Source organism: Citrus sinensis, chromosome 2 (assembly GCF_022201045.2).
Source record: "Citrus sinensis cultivar Valencia sweet orange chromosome 2, DVS_A1.0, whole genome shotgun sequence".
Classification (NCBI taxonomy): Eukaryota; Viridiplantae; Streptophyta; class Magnoliopsida; order Sapindales; family Rutaceae; genus Citrus; species Citrus sinensis.
Window position 1 is genome coordinate 2,745,224 of NC_068557.1, and position 18,066 is coordinate 2,763,289.

The following is an 18,066-nucleotide window of genomic DNA, read 5'->3' on the forward strand; positions in this document are numbered from 1 at the left end:
GTAATAATAATATCAGAGTCCCTCAATTCGAACAAAATTATAACCAAGGACATACATTACCATCATTTTTATTTAAGTGCATATTTGGATTATGATAAGATTTTTAAATAATCACTTACATTTAAGAATTTATTCTCCAAATAATGTTTAATCATCACATGTCGATTAAGTTTTAAATAACATTTCAAATCAACTAAATTTGATAAAAATAATTTAGTAATTTAATTAAGTGAAATATAAATAATTAATATTTTTTATGGAATTTATTGTGTTATGAAAATCATGTGTTTTCTTTGTTTTATCTTAAATGTACTAATTTATTCACACATTCTTTTATTAAGTTATTATTATCCAGGTAATATGGATAGACAAATTCCAATTTACGTCATCTTGATTATTAAAAAAAAAATTCCTCTACAACATGCTCCAAATATTGTTGTTTTTCTAGCACTCTTCTTTAATTTCATGAGTTAAAATTAACGCTAATGTTCCCATTGAAGAAACTATTAATAAAAGGTGGCAATATATTTTAAGATAATTAAATAAATTTTAATATAAATAAATAAATAAAATATTATAAATATATTTTGAGAGAATTAAATATACTTTGATATAAATAAATAAATAAAAATATTCTAAAACTAATAATCTCCAACAAATTCATGTGATAAAGGAATTGATTCAACATGAATTAACATGATTAGAGGGTTGAAATCCGAACACAATCAATTATTGAACTAAGAGTAAAGAAGAACTGGGCCTATGTAAATAAATTACGAACTATGCATCCATTTGTGATTTTTCTAAATGACAACGACACAGGTGATAATAACCTAAATTCAAATATATTTTTACTGGAAAAGGCAGTTGGCCACTTCGACCACTCCAATCTAAAAATTTTGAGCCGCCACGAGGCGGAGCTCAGACGTATTCACACGTTACCAAATATTTTTCCTTTCCATGGACTCTGAGTCTGTAAGTATCCTCATACGTCCCCGTTTCATTCATCAAATTTATCGATGCTTATTTGTGCTTGTTTAACATCTGATTTGGGGTGAAAGCTAGGGTTAGGGTTTAGGGAATTTAGGGTTTTTCCAAAAGAAACAATTTTTTGGGGAAAGAAATTTGGGATGTTCGTGATTGGGTTCTGAGATTAGCATGTTTACAAAAAGTTTCTATCTTTCGATCGGTTGCTTAGAAAACAGGAAGAAGAGAACAAAATTTTTGTGTGCTGTCCTCTGCTTTTTTTTTCTTTCTTTCTTTCTTTTTTATTTGTTTTTTCAGCTAGTATTTCAAATTAGATATTCATTAGACACTTTGTATTTGGATCCATGTTTATCTGTTTATAATTTTCTTTCTCCTAATGATCCGTAAGCGCACCCAGAGAACCATGGCATCATTACTGTAATCCATTGTACATGTTATTGGGGGCATTCTACACTTTCTTTGCAAACTCACTTTTTTCGTGCTAACTAACCATGTGTTATCCATTTGTTAGTTTATCTAGTTGAAACACAAAATGTCAAAATCTTGCAAGGGCCTTGCTATGGAACTGGTGAAGTGTCTTAGCGAATCTGACTGTGTTAAGGTCAATCCTACTCTTTCCTGATCTCTGGTTTTATCTCAATTAGCCTCTGTTCACTGAAATGTTTTGTTGCCACTTAGTCAATTGGATGATGACTTTTGTTGACTTTTTTTTACAAATTGTGATTATAGGTGGAGAAAAGATCTTTTAGGGAATGTGCTGGAGAGAAGAGCCCATGTATACCAAGTGAATGTGTGGGACTAAGGGAAACTTATTTCAATTGCAAGAGAGGCCAGGCTTGTTCTCTTTTCTCTTCTTTTCATATATGTTTTCTTTTTCTTTTGACTTCCTCTGAAAACTTGTAAGGCTACAAGCTCTGATTTAATTGGAACGAGATAATCAGTGATAGCTGGTGAAGTTAAATTCTTCTACATTATATTGTAGAAACGGAATGATACGTCCTGTAGAGACACCATAAACTGTAGAAGTACATGTGCATCTATGGTATTTTTCATATATATGGTTTCTGGTTTTGTGTATAAGCATGACTACATAAATAGCATGAAATGGGTCTTTGCATTCATTTAAGTCTACCTAAGGAACTTGCCTGTTAGTATCAAATTTTAAAGAAACCTGGTGGAGCTGGAGGATAGAGAAGATAATTTGTATTTTGTGACATGAAGCCAAACTCATCTTTTTTCACCTTGATAGTGTGATGAAACTCAATAGATAATCCATATCTGTGTGAGCACACATGACTGATTAAGGAATAGAATTATGAAAATCTAAACTCCTTTTTGTGATAAGTTAACTAACGCAAGGAACTCAATACAGAAAATTGTAATCTGTATGAGTACGATTGATTATAGGATAGAATTATGAAAATTTGAACTTTTTTTCTTGATATAAGTTAACTGAGGCTTTATTACTTCAGTTTATGTCACTTGGTTTATCTAGAAGCCTATAACCCTACAGGGCAGCTTGAGCACTTTAAACTAGGCATATCTCATGTATTGGAAAAACTTAAATTTATGCCTATATATGAGGAGGGATATTATGATTTTACACTTACACTTTATATGCAATTTGTAAATTTATTCTTGAAGACTTCTCAAATGTTGAAGTTTTAGCTATGTTGAACAATGAATACTGGTTATCATATGGTCAATTCTGTAACATAACAATTAGACTTTCTATAATATTTGAGTCAACAAGATCCCTTCTTTTAATGTGTCATTCCTTTTCTTCCCCTTTTTGGTTGGTCAGGTTGACATGAGAGCTAGGATACGTGGAAACAAGGGTTACTAAAAGCAACTGCAGGATCAAGCTGTTGGCATCAACATTATACTCTCAGACAATTGATGCTCCAATAATAATCAAAAGGGGATTACAAAGGAAAAAGTATTCAGGCTTAAGAGACTTGAAGGAATATTTTGATATGTGAGCTTCTGGTTGCAGTTTTCTTAGGCTTTGTGTACAAACAAAAATTTGATTGGATAAAAAATGACATTTTAAGTCATTTGAGATTTTTTTCCTCCATTTGGACAAGAATTCTTCAAAATAATAATAATAATGATGATGATAACAATAGATTTAGCTAAAATAGAAGCAAATGAAATTAGATGCGCATGTATGGTACTGATTGTAGTTGAGCATATCAGTGAAAGAGCTATTTCCACATTAACTTGTTTGAGTTGAAGCTTGATGCATTCCACAAATTTTGATTGTGAACAGAAGAAAGTAACGTGATAAAACCTGTAATTGCACTTGTTTAATTTATAATTTTAATTTTATGAAAATTGGAAAGCATCAAATATTTGTTTGCTTTGCAGCGGTGCTTATTTGGGCAACTTGATATTATGTCCCTTTCGTTACTTGCATTATTCGGTGTTGAAAACCAGAATTGGAACATCATATTTTTGCTTCTGCTGTCATTTGATGAGCACAGGTGTCAAATTCATATTGTTGTTCATGTTATCTCATGTAGCTCGAGAATGCAGGAGTATAAAGAGATAAGACACGAGAATGGTGGAATCCAAAGTGGAAGCCTTAAAGGCAAAAGATGGAATATTTACCTAAAAGTTAGGAATGATGGAGTCCTTTTTATCTGTTTTGGATCTTATAAAGAATAACACAATGGTGGCCATGACTCAACATGCTAGCTTGTATTCTTTGGAATTCGAAGGGATTAGCCATAGTGGTAGTGTTTATATAGGCAAAAGTATCTCAGTTGCGAAATCTGAAACGTAACACTATCGTTGTATTATAACATTTAGGTTTTTAAGTTATAAATTTTGTGGTTAAGATTACCAAAATTATGCACTTTAATAATATTTACGCTGTATGATATTTAATTCCTCTTTAACATCAACGGTGGAGTACGAAAAAGTGTGTGTGTGCGCCCCTTAAGATATGGTACACCCTTACACGGCACATGAATTGAGGAACAAAGTGAGCACGAAGTAGACATTAAATGGCAAAAAGGATTTGATTGCAGTTGAAATCGAACAACTTGCTTATTTTAGCAAACCCATTTATTTGGGCTAGTTAGAAAATGATGACCATTTTGTTTACTCTTGTATTCTGGGTTAAAGCGAGAAGCAAAACATCATTTTAGTGCTTAGGTTGTCTTCTGGAGTGAGTTTTGCTATAGTTTTGTTCATTTAGTATCAAGTACCTAGCCATGATTTTGATCGAGCCGGGACACATTTAAAATCAAACATGACTCGTGATAAGTCCTCATTTGGGAAATTGTATTTTGGGCTCCATAAACTCCAAATGGGAGTTTGCTACTTGTACAATTGTGCTCCTTATAGAGTGCGTCTATATGATTGAAACTCTATTTAAAATATAATACATTTCTAAAAATTTAGATAGCAATATATAACATTACAACTATAATATTCATTGATAATAAATTTACTTATTACAATGGTTCTCCGTGAAAATTCATCAATGAGATTTTATGAGTTGAAAATAATACATTATCAATATAAGCAAAAATATATTTTTCAATATACAAGACTAGGTTATTACTTAATTTACTCTTAAAATCTTTTAATAATAACAAAAATATTCATATATTGCAACACACATAACAAATATGAACTGCATGATAAAATTATAAATTTTAAAACTAGACAAAAGATTAATTAGAAAATTAAAAATTAGAATTAGGTAGACTTACAACTTATGGTTCAGTGTTGAAAAACTAAATAATTGATTTTACTTGAATAAAAAATAAAAAGATTAAAGACTGGTCCATTAACCATTATACTAACATTTTGTTATGATTGTTTTTTATTTTAATATTTGTTCTCGTGTCTTTAATCAAGTTTCATGAAAATGTTAATAACTAATTAAATCATTTATAATTAGAAATTTAAACTAGGGACAGTATGAAATATTTTAAAATTATTGGAGTCAATTTTAAATTTTACAATTCAACTGGAGCATTTTTCATAAATAGCAAATAAAATACAATTTTTTAGTATAATTATCAAAAAAAAAATTAAAAGCCAGCTGGGGCCTGTGCCCCACCTTGTCCCATGGTAGCTCCGTCCCTGTTTAGTATTGCTCATTTAAACAAAAAAAAAAAAAAGGAAGATGAACTTTAGGTTTGTCACAGCATGATGATATTACAAAGTTTTAAAAATATTAGAACGTGGGTTATTGTATTTGAAGCAGCTGTGCGATGGTAGAGTCCGGATATCTGAACTTAGAATTGATTAAAATTTATCCAAAAATAAAATAAAAAAAGTTATAAAGATGAAAAAAGTTGATGTAAAGTTTTGCAAAGCTATGGCTCGCTCACTTGGAATTTTGAAAGAATGATGAGACAATTGAGTATTAGAAAGTGAAAGTCTCAACAAATTTGTAAAATTTGGTAGCTTTTGGTAAATTTGATTAAAAGATATGCTAAATACTGAATTGAATATAATTAAGTGAAACATAATAATTCGATTTATGTTTTGTTTTATTTTTCTAGCTTTAATATGTTCACGTAGTGATATCTTGTAAAATTTCTAAACCAACCTACCGCCGATAAATGATGAAGCCATGATTTATGAATGTCTTTGCTGATAATAGCTATCATCATTACTCATTATGTCAACACTTCATGAAAATACGTAACCAATTACAAGTCTCCACGTATTAAACTTGTTATTAACTAAAATGTTTTCAAAGATTAAATAAACTAAATGACATTCCAAGAATCAGGCAAAATGGTATCATACATGAAATTTCGAAATTAGGAATCTATCGCCAATAACAAATTGATTATTTATTTTATTTATGAACGTTTTTAGTCGACCAAATTGGAAAAGAAACAAAATTGCTGTCTATAATTTTTTAAAGAAAGACATAATCTATCTATTTGGTATCAAATCACGTAAGTCCTTTGCCATAATATTACAAGAGTACACTTGTAATATAGATTTTTGTAGTCATAAATTACATGCACAATGAAATTTGAAACATAAGAATAAGAGAGAAAATGGTCTAAAACAATAGGGAAAAAAAGTACACATACTTCACTGTTGTATATAAATATTGATATTCCAAAATATAATTACCCCAGAATAGTGGAAAGGAAAGAGAAGAATATTTGATTTACATAAGGAAATCAATTTTAGAGTTGTAAAAAACCCACAAGGAGGAAGTCTAAATGCATGAGAACAAACCTAAATGAGGACTCACCCAATTCAGAAGCCTCTTATTCACACTTTTTTTTTTTTTTTTGCATAACTTGATCTTTAGAATAATGTTTTGGGCACACCTTTATGTCTTTTTTTTTTCAATATTCTTTGCCATTATTTTGTATCTATGCTATTACCATTCGTTATATTCATTGTTTTCCTTGTTTATTTATAATTATTTTACTCATTATTCAAACATATATGTGAATTTTTCATACACACAACCAACAAAGAATTAACACCCTTAAATATGAGTAACATCATAAAATAGAATGACATGTAGCACTATTTATGTGGCACAGTGGCAGTGTGAGTCCACTCAAATTACAACATTTTACCATTGTTAGAATACAATCTCGCATCATGGACCTATTTGACGCAACTCAGAAAACTATGAACTTATCGGAAAATTACAAAAATGGTAGGGGCCAGGTGTAATTACAAATAAAACAAAACCAAAAAGAAAAATAGTGGTTCGCGTCATGCTGTCCTGGTCCTCATTCGAAGAAAGTGGGCCCACGAACGCGTAGTCAACGGTTGTCAACACGTAATCACCACGATGTTTAAAATCAAATCAAACGGTGGTGATTACGATGAAACCAAAGGTGGGAAAGAGATCAAAGACGTTAAGGATTCAAAAATTTAAAAAGATGTTAAAATAATACAAACAAAAAAAACTCAACTGTATACATACACCACCAAGGATTCTCGCGCACTCTGGACTCTCTCTCTCTCTCATTCCTCCGCCTCTTTCTCTTTGACCAAACGCCGTCGTTCCGCACTCTCTCTGGCGCGTCGCAAATTTCACAAACCCTAACCCTAAAGTTTTTATTTTTTTGTTTTGTTGCTTTTCTATCTGATCGCTCTCTCTGTCACGTGACGTGGTCACTGATCACCGATAGCGACCTCGCAAAAAAAGGTAAGGTACCTGCTTGCCGCTTGCTAATTGCTATCTATGTAATCTCGAAATATGTGTCGGTGATTATTTGGATTTATTTATTTTGATTTTAATACTTGAAATATTTAATCAAATATTTGGTTTTTATTTGGTTTTATTGTTTATACGGTTGTTTTAGAAGGGATGAATTTGAACTCTGTGAATGGAGAAATGGAAGGGGAAAGGGGGGATGATGGCCTTAAGGAGCCTTTATTACTGCAGCATGTAAATGGTGTTGCAATTGATATCCCACCACAACAACAGTTTAGTTATGATGGGAGTAAGAAATTGAGGACGGTGAAGTTCAAAATTAGGGAGATCAAATGTGCTTCTTGTGCAACGTCTATTGAATCCGTGCTGTCGAACCTCAATGGGGTTGAGAGTGCTGTGGTGTCACCCCTTGAAGGCCAAGCTGTCGTTAAATTTATTCCCGGGCTTATTACCGTAAGTGCTCTTCAGGAACTTGCTTGATTTTGGATTACGTTGTTTTCCTGTTAGAGTTATTTCAACATATGCACACGGCACACATGAAGAGAGTTCGTAAATTCATGTACCTTGTAAATGCTTGTGCTTGAGCTCTTTAGCTTGTTCTGTTTCTCATTATTATTAACATACATCTTTTACAGAAATGAATTTAATATTTGCCTACTCTATCTAGTATCTATAGTTAAAAAATGGAATTATTTACAATTAACTACTATTTTAGGCAAAACGAATTAAGGAAACTGTAGAAGAAGCAGGATTTCCAGTTGATGATTTCCCTGAACAAGACATAGCAGTATGCCGCCTCAGGATTAAAGGAATGATGTGCACCAGCTGCTCTGAATCTGTAGAACGTGCCATTGAAATGGTTGATGGAGTTAAAAAGGCTGTGGTTGGTGTAGCTCTTGAAGAAGCAAAGGTCCACTTTGATCCAAATCTCACTGACACAGATCACATTGTTGAAGCAATAGAAGATGCTGGCTTTGGGGCCGACCTAATAAGCTCAGGGAAGGATGTAAACAAAGTTCATCTAAAACTTGAAGGATTGAACTCATCTGAAGATGCTACTTTTGTTCAAAACTTTCTTGAGTCAACTCAAGGTGTAAGTCAGGTTGAAATAGACCTGTCAGAACATAAGGTGACAGTTAGCTACGACCCAAACCTCACAGGTCCGAGATCCATTATACAGTACCTTGAAGAAGCCTCTCACGGCCCTAATATTTATCATGCAAGCTTATATACCCCTCCAAAACGAAGAGAAACAGAGCGGCTGAAAGAAACTCAGATGTACAGGAATCGATTTTTTATTAGCTGCCTCTTTTCAGTTCCTGTCCTTTTATTTTCCATGGTACTTCCAATGATTCCTACTTATGGTAACTGGTTAGACTACAAGGTTCACAACATGCTCACTATTGGGATGCTTTTAAGATGGATCCTTTGCACGCCAGTGCAGTTCATTGTGGGCCAAAGGTACTGAGTCTAACTTTTATCTCATCTTCTCTTCATGTTTACTGCTGCGTGCGACAACCTAGGCATTTGAATTTTCGAAGAATTTTTATGAGATAATTTATGAGATCGCTTGATTGTATTTTTCAGGTTCTATGTGGGAGCATATCATGCATTGCGACGAAGGTCAGCTAATATGGACGTTCTGGTCGCATTAGGCACTAATGCTGCTTATTTTTACTCTGTATACATTGCTGTAAAAGCATTGACTTCCAATACATTTGAAGGGCAAGATTTCTTTGAGACTAGTGCCATGTTAATATCCTTTATCCTCTTAGGGAAGTATTTGGAGGTTGTGGCAAAAGGGAAGACTTCGGATGCTTTAGCAAAGCTGACAGACCTTGCTCCTGATACTGCACATCTCTTAACATTAGATGGTGAGGGAAATGTAATTTCAGAAATGGATATTAACACTCAACTGATGCAGAAGAATGATATAATTAAGATTCTTCCGGGAGAAAAGGTTCCAGTTGATGGGGTTGTTACAGATGGTCAAAGCTATGTGAATGAAAGTATGATCACAGGAGAGGCTAAGCCCATTGCTAAAGGTCCTGGGGACAAGGTACTAACCATTTTTCTTTTACATTTTAATGTATGTGGCATTTTAATATGTAAAGTGAAGGTTCTTTTAATGTAATCAACAGGTTATTGGTGGGACCATGAACGAGAATGGATGCTTACAGGTTAAGGCCACTCATGTTGGGTCAGAAACTGCACTTTCCCAAATTGTTCAACTTGTGGAAGCTGCTCAGCTTGCCAGAGCACCAGTTCAGAAATTAGCTGATCAGATCTCAAGGTTTTTTGTTCCTATGGTGAGTTCGTCTGTTTCTATATACATTATACTTTAAACAGTATTTGTCCAGATTTAGTGGAGGACAACATTATTTTGTTGGGATTGCAACTAGATAACATTTCGAGAGAAAGAAGAGCTAACAACAAGTAAATTAATAAATATAATATTTTATGGGGTAACTTGAAGAGGATTTATTTGAATATATCAAATGATTATCAGAAATCAAATTTTTGTTTTATATGTATATGGTTTGTTTCAGTATGATCTTATTAGTGTCACATTCCCTAGAACGTAAGTAAAATGCCTCGGTTAGAGGGGAATTATTGCTTTTATGTTTTGTAAAAGGTGACAAATTCCTCATCCACTAGTTCATTAGAGTGCTATAAGTGTGCAGTACATATTTTATTGTTCCAATGACACCTTCTCTCACTGGTATATGATTTCTTTAGTTAGAGAACAAATGACTAGACCCTTAGTAAGGGCTGCAAAAAGAATCCATACCGCATGTCAACTGCTCATGTTTCGGTCAAGCTTATTCATGAACTAAATGATCCAAAGTATAACTTGGCATTAGCTCAATTGGCAAGAAAATAAGCTTGAACATACCCATGCATGACTTGATTTGTTTGTGAGGATGGATATATACCTTGTAACATTTAACCCAAAATAAATATGTTAAGAGAGAAGAGTTTTACTTCATGTTTAGCAAAAATTATTTATCAATGGTATTAAAAAATTTCCTTTTAACATATCACACTGTAAGAACATCGAATGTTATTATAGAAGGCATGTACTTAAGTGAGAATTGTTCATTCTCTGCCTCATAGAAGTAGTAAGCTTGTCAACAAGCATAAACCTGTTAAAAGTTCCAATGAGTCTTATTGAATAGAAAGTTGACCTTGATTTGGATCTCAGTTAGAGGCAAAGGAATCTACCATTAATTGTGCTCTGGTGCATGGATCTTTTACAGCCTGTGCATGGCACTTGGTCAATAAAACAATCATTTTGTTTTTACCTCATCTCAGGTTGTTGCTGCAGCATTCATAACATGGCTGGGATGGTTTATCCCTGGAGTGGCTGGGCTTTACCCTAAACATTGGATACCAAAAGTCATGGATGAGTTTGAGCTTGCACTGCAGTTTGGCATTTCAGTATTGGTTGTTGCTTGTCCATGTGCTCTAGGACTGGCAACCCCTACTGCTGTCATGGTTGCTACAGGGAAGGGTGCTTCTCTAGGTGTGCTCATTAAGGGTGGAAATGCACTTGAAAAGGCACACAAGGTATGGTCTTTATCCCCTTGTAAACAACTAAGGCTGAGTAACTTGAGTTTGGGGTTGATGTACAAAATTTCGCTATACTCTGGGTGTATTAAGCAAGTTGCCTTTGCTGCACACACATGTACACGTGCGCTCAAGACATGTAAGCGTGCAAATATTTGCCCATCATCTTTTGTGAAATAGATCTAGATTTTCTGGTTTCATTGATCTCATATGATCAAATAATTAAATAAAATAGCCTATGGACATTTTTAATCTGATTAATTCCTGCTTCATCTACAGACTATATTAGAGTATATTTTGATATTGTGATTTGTGAGTCTCCATTTGAATGTCACATTTTCCTTGAAACAAATAGAATTTAAGTTTTTATTATTTTGAATATTTTACTAGAAAATAGCTCTTTCTTCCAGTGCAGTCATGTTACAGTAAGCATAAATAGCCTTACTTGACTATGTCATACTGTCATCATTATCACAGACAAGTTTCTTTTTCCTTTTTTTTTGGTTTTGTTTTGGGGTTTAATAGCTGACAAAGTATAATGGTTATAGTCATCTATAAGCATTATTTCTCTTTTTTATGGTTTTTGGACATGATATAAGTTGAACCTCTGGTCATGGGAAATTTGATTAATGCCCTCATTACTGCTAAGTGACTATATTGATTGCATTTCTTTTAATTCTGCAGGTAAAGACAGTTGTCTTTGATAAGACGGGGACTCTGACAGTTGGAAAGCCTGAGGTAGTCAGTGCGGTGCTGTTTTCCCACTTTTCCATGGAGGAGTTCTGTGACATGGCTACTGCAGCAGAGGTAGATATTAATAATTAGTATGATACTCTGATTAATCTGCAACCTGTCTGGGGTTGAATACTAACAGTGTTCTTGACCTTAGTTCCAATAGTTTTTGAAAACAATCCCAATGCCCTTCTTAACCCAATACTTGGCAAGAAACTTGCAATACAATGCAGGCAAACATTATATGTATACAGGCCCTGTTCATAAAAAAATTGAATTTTGCTTTGGTGTATGTGCTTGTACGAATCTGATTACACACTTTTTTTTTTCCCCTCTTTACAAAATGTTCAGGCAAATAGTGAGCACCCAATAGCAAAAGCTGTGGTGGAGCATGCAAAGAAGCTGCGGCAGAAACTTGGCTCTCCTACCGAACATGCCAGTGAGGCTAAGGACTTTGAGGTGCACACTGGAGCTGGGGTCAGCGGAAAAGTTGGTGACAGAACAGTTTTGGTTGGGAACAAAAGGCTCATGATGGCTTTTCATGTTCCCGTTGGTCCTGAGGTTGATGACTATATGATGAAAAATGAGCAACTGGCCAGGACATGTGTATTAGTTGCTATTGACGGAAGGGTTGCTGGAGCTTTTGCTGTAACTGATCCCGTGAAGCCAGAGGCTCAAATTGTTGTATCCTCTCTCCGCTCAATGGAAATCTCAAGCATCATGGTGACTGGTGATAATTGGGCTACAGCGAATGCCATCGCAAAAGAGGTTGGAATAGGAAAGGTTTTTGCTGAAACAGATCCAGTGGGAAAAGCTAATAAGATAAAAGAACTGCAGGTAAGCCTATTCTATACATGGACAATGGTGCACTAGAAAATGCTGTTTCTGTTTGTGTCATGTTGAGTCAGTGAGGCAACATTTTAGTAACTTGTCTTTTTGAATTTACAATGGATGCAGTTGAAAGGAATGACTGTTGCTATGGTGGGAGACGGAATAAATGACTCACCAGCATTAGTTGCAGCTGATGTTGGGATGGCAATTGGTGCTGGAACTGACGTAGCTATAGAAGCAGCTGATATAGTTCTCATTAAAAGCAGCTTGGAAGATGTAGTTACTGCCATAGATCTTTCCAGAAAGACCATCTCTCGAATTCGACTCAATTATGTGTGGGCACTTGGCTATAATGTACTTGCCGTGCCTATCGCTGCTGGAATTCTATACCCCTTCACAGGAATCCGTTTGCCACCCTGGCTTGCCGGGGCTTGTATGGCTGCTTCATCACTTAGTGTGCTTTGTTCTTCTCTTTTATTGCAGTCTTATAAGAAGCCTTTGCACATTAAGGACTCAAAAGACAGCTCACTTGACTAGTTTAAACTTGAACTGTACCTTCCATGGTTCTCATTATTGTGCTGATAAGTATGCGTATATGCTTTTATGCCAAGAAAAAATAAAACCATTTTGTTTCTTTCCCCTCTCTAGATGTGTTTTTGTACCTTAATATTTCTCCTCTTCGTATCCGTTTTTGTGACTGTTAGTTCAAAATTTGAAACCCTAATTTGGGTTTGAATCTTAGCGATGGTGGTATCTAAGTTTGGGTGCTTTTGTTCAAGTGATCCTATGATTAACTTGAGAAAAATGCATCCAAATAAATTACACTGTATAAAAAGAACAATAAGTGAAAGAGGTAAACAGTGAAATCCCAACAAGCAGAAGCCGCTCGGGACTTTTTCAAGAAGCTGCAGCATAAATAGATTTCTCTTGTTTTTTGAGTTGCTGGGAACTAGAAAGCTGCTACTTTTGGGGGATGATTAGTCCACGACTGTCTCCTATCTTATTATATAGTCCCCAAAATAATGCCAAAACGAAAATGTCTCCCACTAGTACACTCAAAGCCGTCTGAAAAAATTAAGCTCTTACATCAACTCTATTCATAAATATGAGTTGCTTGTTGTGGATTAAAATAGGAAAGTATCTAACATGTATGTAAATAATACAGATGATAAGAAGTTCAAGGATCATTGTGATATCAGTCAAGAAAATGGAGACAAAACTTGGTGAGAGCTTCGATTGCTATCACGTTTAATATCTCAATTGATTTCTGAATGTATTTGATCACAAATGGTAATCAATGTGCATTTAACAATGCATTCTTTGTATTATAAGATGTTATGCGAATGATATCTTATAAATTGATTAGTGTGATACAAAATTCATAATATATTGAAAAATGTGTAATACATCTATTATAAGTTATGTGGTTACTTTTACAATTCACTTCTTAAAGTTATTAAATAAATCACACATTATTTTTATTAAAAAGGATGAATAGATATATCTCATAACGTTACTAAACTTATTATAATTTCAAATTTTTTTTTAACTAGTAATAAATTTCTCACCATAATATTTGGTTTCCAATATTAAATTTACATGCAAGTTGTGAATATTAAACAAACAAAAAATCAAAAGCATCGTATCTTACAATCTTAACTCCATCAAATAGTGAAATTTTATTATCTTTCTAATTAGCTTACAACTCATCAATGCATATCGTAATTTCAGAGTATTTTAGTTGATGAACACTCTCAAATAAAGATTTTCTTAAGTTATATTTATTGTAACTAAAAATTAAAATTTATAAATATAAAACTAAGCAATAAAATAACAGGACCAGATGAATGAGTGAATAATTATATTAAATTTAATGAGACCTTACTGTCTAAAAAATAGTGTGGTTGTAAATAATAATGTAGTAGTCCCATATAATATTAAGGGTTAATTTTGTCCTGCCCCCAACTGTTTCAACATTTTTCGCCACACACCCATATGTTTCGAAAATACTCACTCCACACCCAATTCCGTTAATTTGATCGTTATGTTTAACGGAGCTATTTAAAATTTAAATAAATGTCCAAAATACCCCTTATCTTGAATTAGAGAAAAATAACATGAGATAAAATATTAATTTAATAATTAATGTTTACATTAAAAAAATTTATTTAAAGGTAATTAATAATAATTTCATCAATTAAATTATCAAATAAATTTAATTTATCATCATCAAATAATATTTAGGATATGAATTTTCAAATTTACCCTTTGACCGTTAGAATAAACGGTCAAATTAACGGAATTGGGTGTGGAGTGAATATTTTCGAAACATATGGGTGTGTGGTGAAAAATGTTGAAACAGTTGGGTGCAGGACAAAATTATCCCTAATATTAATATTAATCTGGTTGCAATATTTGTGTAAATTAAAAAAAAAAGGTACACGTGTCCTTTTCATTAGGCATGAAAAAGCATCTCATGCGTGGAAGCCGATTCCGCCATGAGTACTGACTTGCTATTCACTTTAACAATTTTCATTTGCACAGTGGCATCTCCTAGAAAATTGAAGTCCCCTGCAGCTTCCGTAATTGTCTCTCAACGGCGAACAACATCTCAACACGTCTCCTCTCTTTCTTACTTCCATGTCTTTTATCTTGTACCAACACATAAAGTCTCACTCTTTTTTTATTTTTTTTGTTAATCAGTCTCTCTCTTTCTCTGACTAAACATCTGAGTTCTTGAGTCTTGATCCCCTCCAAAAGGTAAGCTCCGATCATCTCTTCTTTCATTTTGGATCATGTTGTTAGGATCATTCAATTTGATCAAAAGGGTTTCTTTTTCTTCATACAAGTATGTGTATGTGTTTTCGTTGGAGATTTTTGAGTTTTGTGAGTGAATAGGATGGTGGTTAAAAGCTAAGAGAAGACGCTTGAAATGTTGATAAGTTAAATTAAATGTTATTGGATTTTCAATTTCCTAGCTGCCCTTTTGTTTGGCCGCCGAGAAAATGGAATGAAAATTAAGGAAGATTGGATTTTGGGATTTTTTGGTTTCTGGCTTTTTCTGTCTATTTATGGAATGATGAAGAATTCTGGGTTTTTATTCGTTTTGGCGGTTATGTTTCTAATAATGGAAGGTTCTGTTTTCTTTAAGCTCAGTCAACTGGTTGTGTCAGGTATTTAGATAGGCTCTGTGAAGTAGAAAAGAATTATTGGTATCTTGATAATTGTAATGATTGAGAGTTGAAATTTTTGGTTCCTGTTGAGAACAAATTGAGAGTTTGTTCTTGTGATTTTGGTCTGTTTTGGAATGGATAATTCTTCAGGTTTGGGAGGCAGGTTTTTGTCGGGTCAAAATGTGGGGTTATTGGACCTTGAATCATCAATTCCCAGAAACCAACAAAACCAGCTGGGCCATCCATCTTTTAGCCGGCCGCATCAAATGAATATGATGCATGGTCTTGAAAATGATCACCACCACATCGGGCTACTGGAAGTGAAAGGGTCAAGCAGGAAAGGATTACCGATGAATTTTGGTAGAGGGAAGATGGTCAGTCCAATCAATGCCTCAAATAATGGCAATACAAGTGAAGAAGATGAACCCAGTTATACAGATGAAGGAAATGGTGAAAACTCCAATGGAGGAAGGGATAAAAAGGGATCTATGTGGCACAGAATGAAATGGACAGATAATGTGGTTAGGCTTCTTATAGCTGCTGTTGCTTGTGTGGGGGATGATGGTACGATTGATGGTGTAGAGGGGCTTAAGAGGAAATCTGGAATTTTACAAAAGAAGGGCAAGTGGAAAACAGTTTCAAAGATAATGATTAGTAGGGGTTGTCAAGTTTCACCACAGCAGTGTGAGGATAAGTTTAACGACTTGAATAAGAGGTACAAGAAGTTGAATGATATTCTCGGTAAGGGATTAACTTGTCAAGTGGTGGAGAATCCTGCTCTTATAGACACAATGTCATGCTCACACCTCTCAGCAAAGGCAAAGGATGATGTGAGAAAAATTCTGGGCTCAAAACACTTGTTTTATAAAGAAATGTTTGCTTATCATAATGGGAAAAAGATCCCAAATTGCCATGACATTGATCTACAAGGTTGTTCTGTACCTTCAGACAGGTCTCCAAAAGGTAACGACGAGTCAGAGGAGGAAGAAGCCGACCGGAACAACGACACTGATGATGATGAGTCAGATAATGAAGATGATCGTAATGATGACGAGGATGAGGGGAGAATGGCTGAGATTGGCGAGAGAGGGAAGGGGAATGAAGAAGATGGCCATTCATGGCCGCAATCTGCTGGCCGGAGTGTCTTTGAGATGGAAATGGCTAGGATTTTTCAAGACCCCTCGAAGTCAATGTGGGAGAGAAGGGAGTGGATTAAGAAGCAGAAGTTGGCACTTCAGAATCAAAGAGTCAGCATTCAGGCTCAAGCTTTTGAACTTGAGAAACAACACTTAAAGTGGCTAAGATATTGCAGCAAGAAAGACCGGGAACTGGAGAGGTCAAGGTTGGAGAATGAGAGGATAAGATTAGATAATGAACAAATGATATTGCACCTGAAACAGAAACAATTTGAGTTAGATTTAAGGAAGACAGAAGTATCCTTAGAACCCACTTCTCTTGGAAACAGGGATAGGGATAGAGATCAAATTGATGATTTGGGCAGGCATCAATAATATGTCCTCTGCTAAAGCCTGGAGATCTGAAGGTTTGTGGCAGGCACCATGGTGTACTTTGTCTAATAATTCTGCACAAAAAAATTTTAACTGCTTAGTCACACTAACCTTGTTCGTCATTGGTATTTCTTTACATTAACATGCACGGTACTTGTAAGTCGTTTTTTGAGCTTTTGATGAAGTTTAAGAATTAAGCATTAGCATTTTACCCTGTACCTCTTTGATGTCCAGATTATGCGATAGATAACTCTTATGTCTATCTATGGTTTAATAGGCCTTCAGTTAATCAACCACCTGTCCGGCAATACCTTCTTAGGTTTTGGAAGGGAGGAAAAAAAAAAAAAAGGTCTATGCTCCAACAATGATGTTGGAGAGTATGGAATCACTACCACACAGATAAAATTTTTTCGAGTTTTGTGTTCATTTGTCAATTTTAGTATTGAAGGTTTCAAGATGTTATATATAATTAATTGTATGTATATTAGCTAATCCCGGGATTATATACAGTATTAGCTTATTTCATCATGCAACTATTATGGATGAGAAAATTTGATGAGCATTCTAATGGAGGTGGTATAATCGTTTTCTTGGAAATATCATTGTAAACATCTATCTTTAGCATTTTTTTTTTCAAACCCCATATATGGATGTTCAGTGGTTCACGCGTATTATATATTTGTATTAAAATCAAGGGATAATTTTGTCCTGCACCCAACTGTTTCAACATATTTCACCACACACCCATATGTTTCGAAAATACTCACTCCACACCCAATTCCGTTAATTTGACCGTTTATTCTAACGGTCAAAGGGCAAATTTGGAAATTCATATCCTAAATATTATTTGATGATGATAAATTAAATTTATTTGATAATTTAATTGATGAAATTATTATTAATTACCTTTAAATAAATTTTTTTAATGTAAACATTAATTATTAAATTAATATTTTATCTCATTTTATTTTTCTCTAATTCAAGATAAGGGGTATTTTGGACATTTACTTAAATTTCAAATAGCTCCGTTAAACATAACGGTCAAATTAACGGAATTGGGTGTGGAGTGAGTATTTTCGAAACATATGGGTGTGTGGCG

General features: G+C 34.1%; 3 protein-coding genes across 6 annotated transcripts; all 3 read left to right on the forward strand.

Moving 5' to 3' along the window:
- The first annotated feature begins 817 nt into the window (after window positions 1–817).
- LOC102619955 (mitochondrial protein pet191 homolog) lies at window positions 818–3,051 on the forward strand. Of its 2 annotated transcripts, none has more exons than XM_006470521.4 (4): window positions 818–975; window positions 1,499–1,588; window positions 1,717–1,821; window positions 2,792–3,051. In XM_006470521.4, exons 2-4 carry the CDS (start codon window positions 1,520–1,522, stop codon window positions 2,831–2,833), a joined length of 216 nt encoding a protein of 71 aa, XP_006470584.1. In that variant the 5' UTR covers window positions 818–975; window positions 1,499–1,519; the 3' UTR covers window positions 2,834–3,051. The 2 variants fall into 2 exon arrangements, with proteins under 2 accessions (XP_006470584.1, XP_006470585.1); XM_006470522.4 differs by having other exon boundaries at window positions 1,717–1,816.
- Window positions 3,052–6,854: 3,803 nt separating this feature from the next.
- LOC102620411 (copper-transporting ATPase HMA4) lies at window positions 6,855–12,921 on the forward strand. 2 transcript variants are annotated; one of them, XM_006470523.4, is made up of 9 exons: window positions 6,855–7,144; window positions 7,302–7,606; window positions 7,869–8,614; window positions 8,741–9,212; window positions 9,295–9,462; window positions 10,469–10,723; window positions 11,408–11,530; window positions 11,807–12,292; window positions 12,413–12,921. In XM_006470523.4, the coding sequence occupies exons 2-9, from the start codon at window positions 7,307–7,309 to the stop codon at window positions 12,821–12,823; spliced, it is 2,961 nt and encodes a 986-aa protein (XP_006470586.1). In that variant the 5' UTR covers window positions 6,855–7,144; window positions 7,302–7,306; the 3' UTR covers window positions 12,824–12,921. The 2 variants fall into 2 exon arrangements, with proteins under 2 accessions (XP_006470586.1, XP_006470587.1); XM_006470524.4 differs by having other exon boundaries at window positions 7,305–7,606.
- A 1,840-nt stretch (window positions 12,922–14,761) lies between these two features.
- LOC102621074 (uncharacterized) lies at window positions 14,762–17,185 on the forward strand. 2 transcript variants are annotated; one of them, XM_006470527.4, is made up of 2 exons: window positions 14,763–15,046; window positions 15,610–17,185. In XM_006470527.4, exon 2 carries the CDS (start codon window positions 15,726–15,728, stop codon window positions 16,968–16,970), a length of 1,245 nt encoding a protein of 414 aa, XP_006470590.1. In that variant the 5' UTR covers window positions 14,763–15,046; window positions 15,610–15,725; the 3' UTR covers window positions 16,971–17,185. The 2 variants fall into 2 exon arrangements, with proteins under 2 accessions (XP_006470589.1, XP_006470590.1); XM_006470526.4 differs by having other exon boundaries at window positions 14,762–17,185.
- Window positions 17,186–18,066: the final 881 nt, after the last annotated feature.

Bases quoted from the DNA above. Each gene is read 5' to 3' on its own strand.
- LOC102619955 (XM_006470521.4), top strand. From the start codon at position 1,520: ATGTCAAAATCTTGCAAGGGCCTTGCTATGGAACTGGTGAAGTGTCTT. The intron at 1,589-1,716 runs GTCAATCCTACT...TTGTGATTATAG, and splicing joins GCGAATCTGACTGTGTTAAG to GTGGAGAAAAGATCTTTTAG. The intron at 1,822-2,791 runs GCTTGTTCTCTT...TTGGTTGGTCAG, and splicing joins TCAATTGCAAGAGAGGCCAG to GTTGACATGAGAGCTAGGAT.
- LOC102620411 (XM_006470523.4), top strand. From the start codon at position 7,307: ATGAATTTGAACTCTGTGAATGGAGAAATGGAAGGGGAAAGGGGGGAT. The intron at 9,463-10,468 runs GTGAGTTCGTCT...ACCTCATCTCAG, and splicing joins CAAGGTTTTTTGTTCCTATG to GTTGTTGCTGCAGCATTCAT. The intron at 10,724-11,407 runs GTATGGTCTTTA...TTAATTCTGCAG, and splicing joins CACTTGAAAAGGCACACAAG to GTAAAGACAGTTGTCTTTGA.
- LOC102621074 (XM_006470526.4), top strand. From the start codon at position 15,594: ATGGATAATTCTTCAGGTTTGGGAGGCAGGTTTTTGTCGGGTCAAAAT.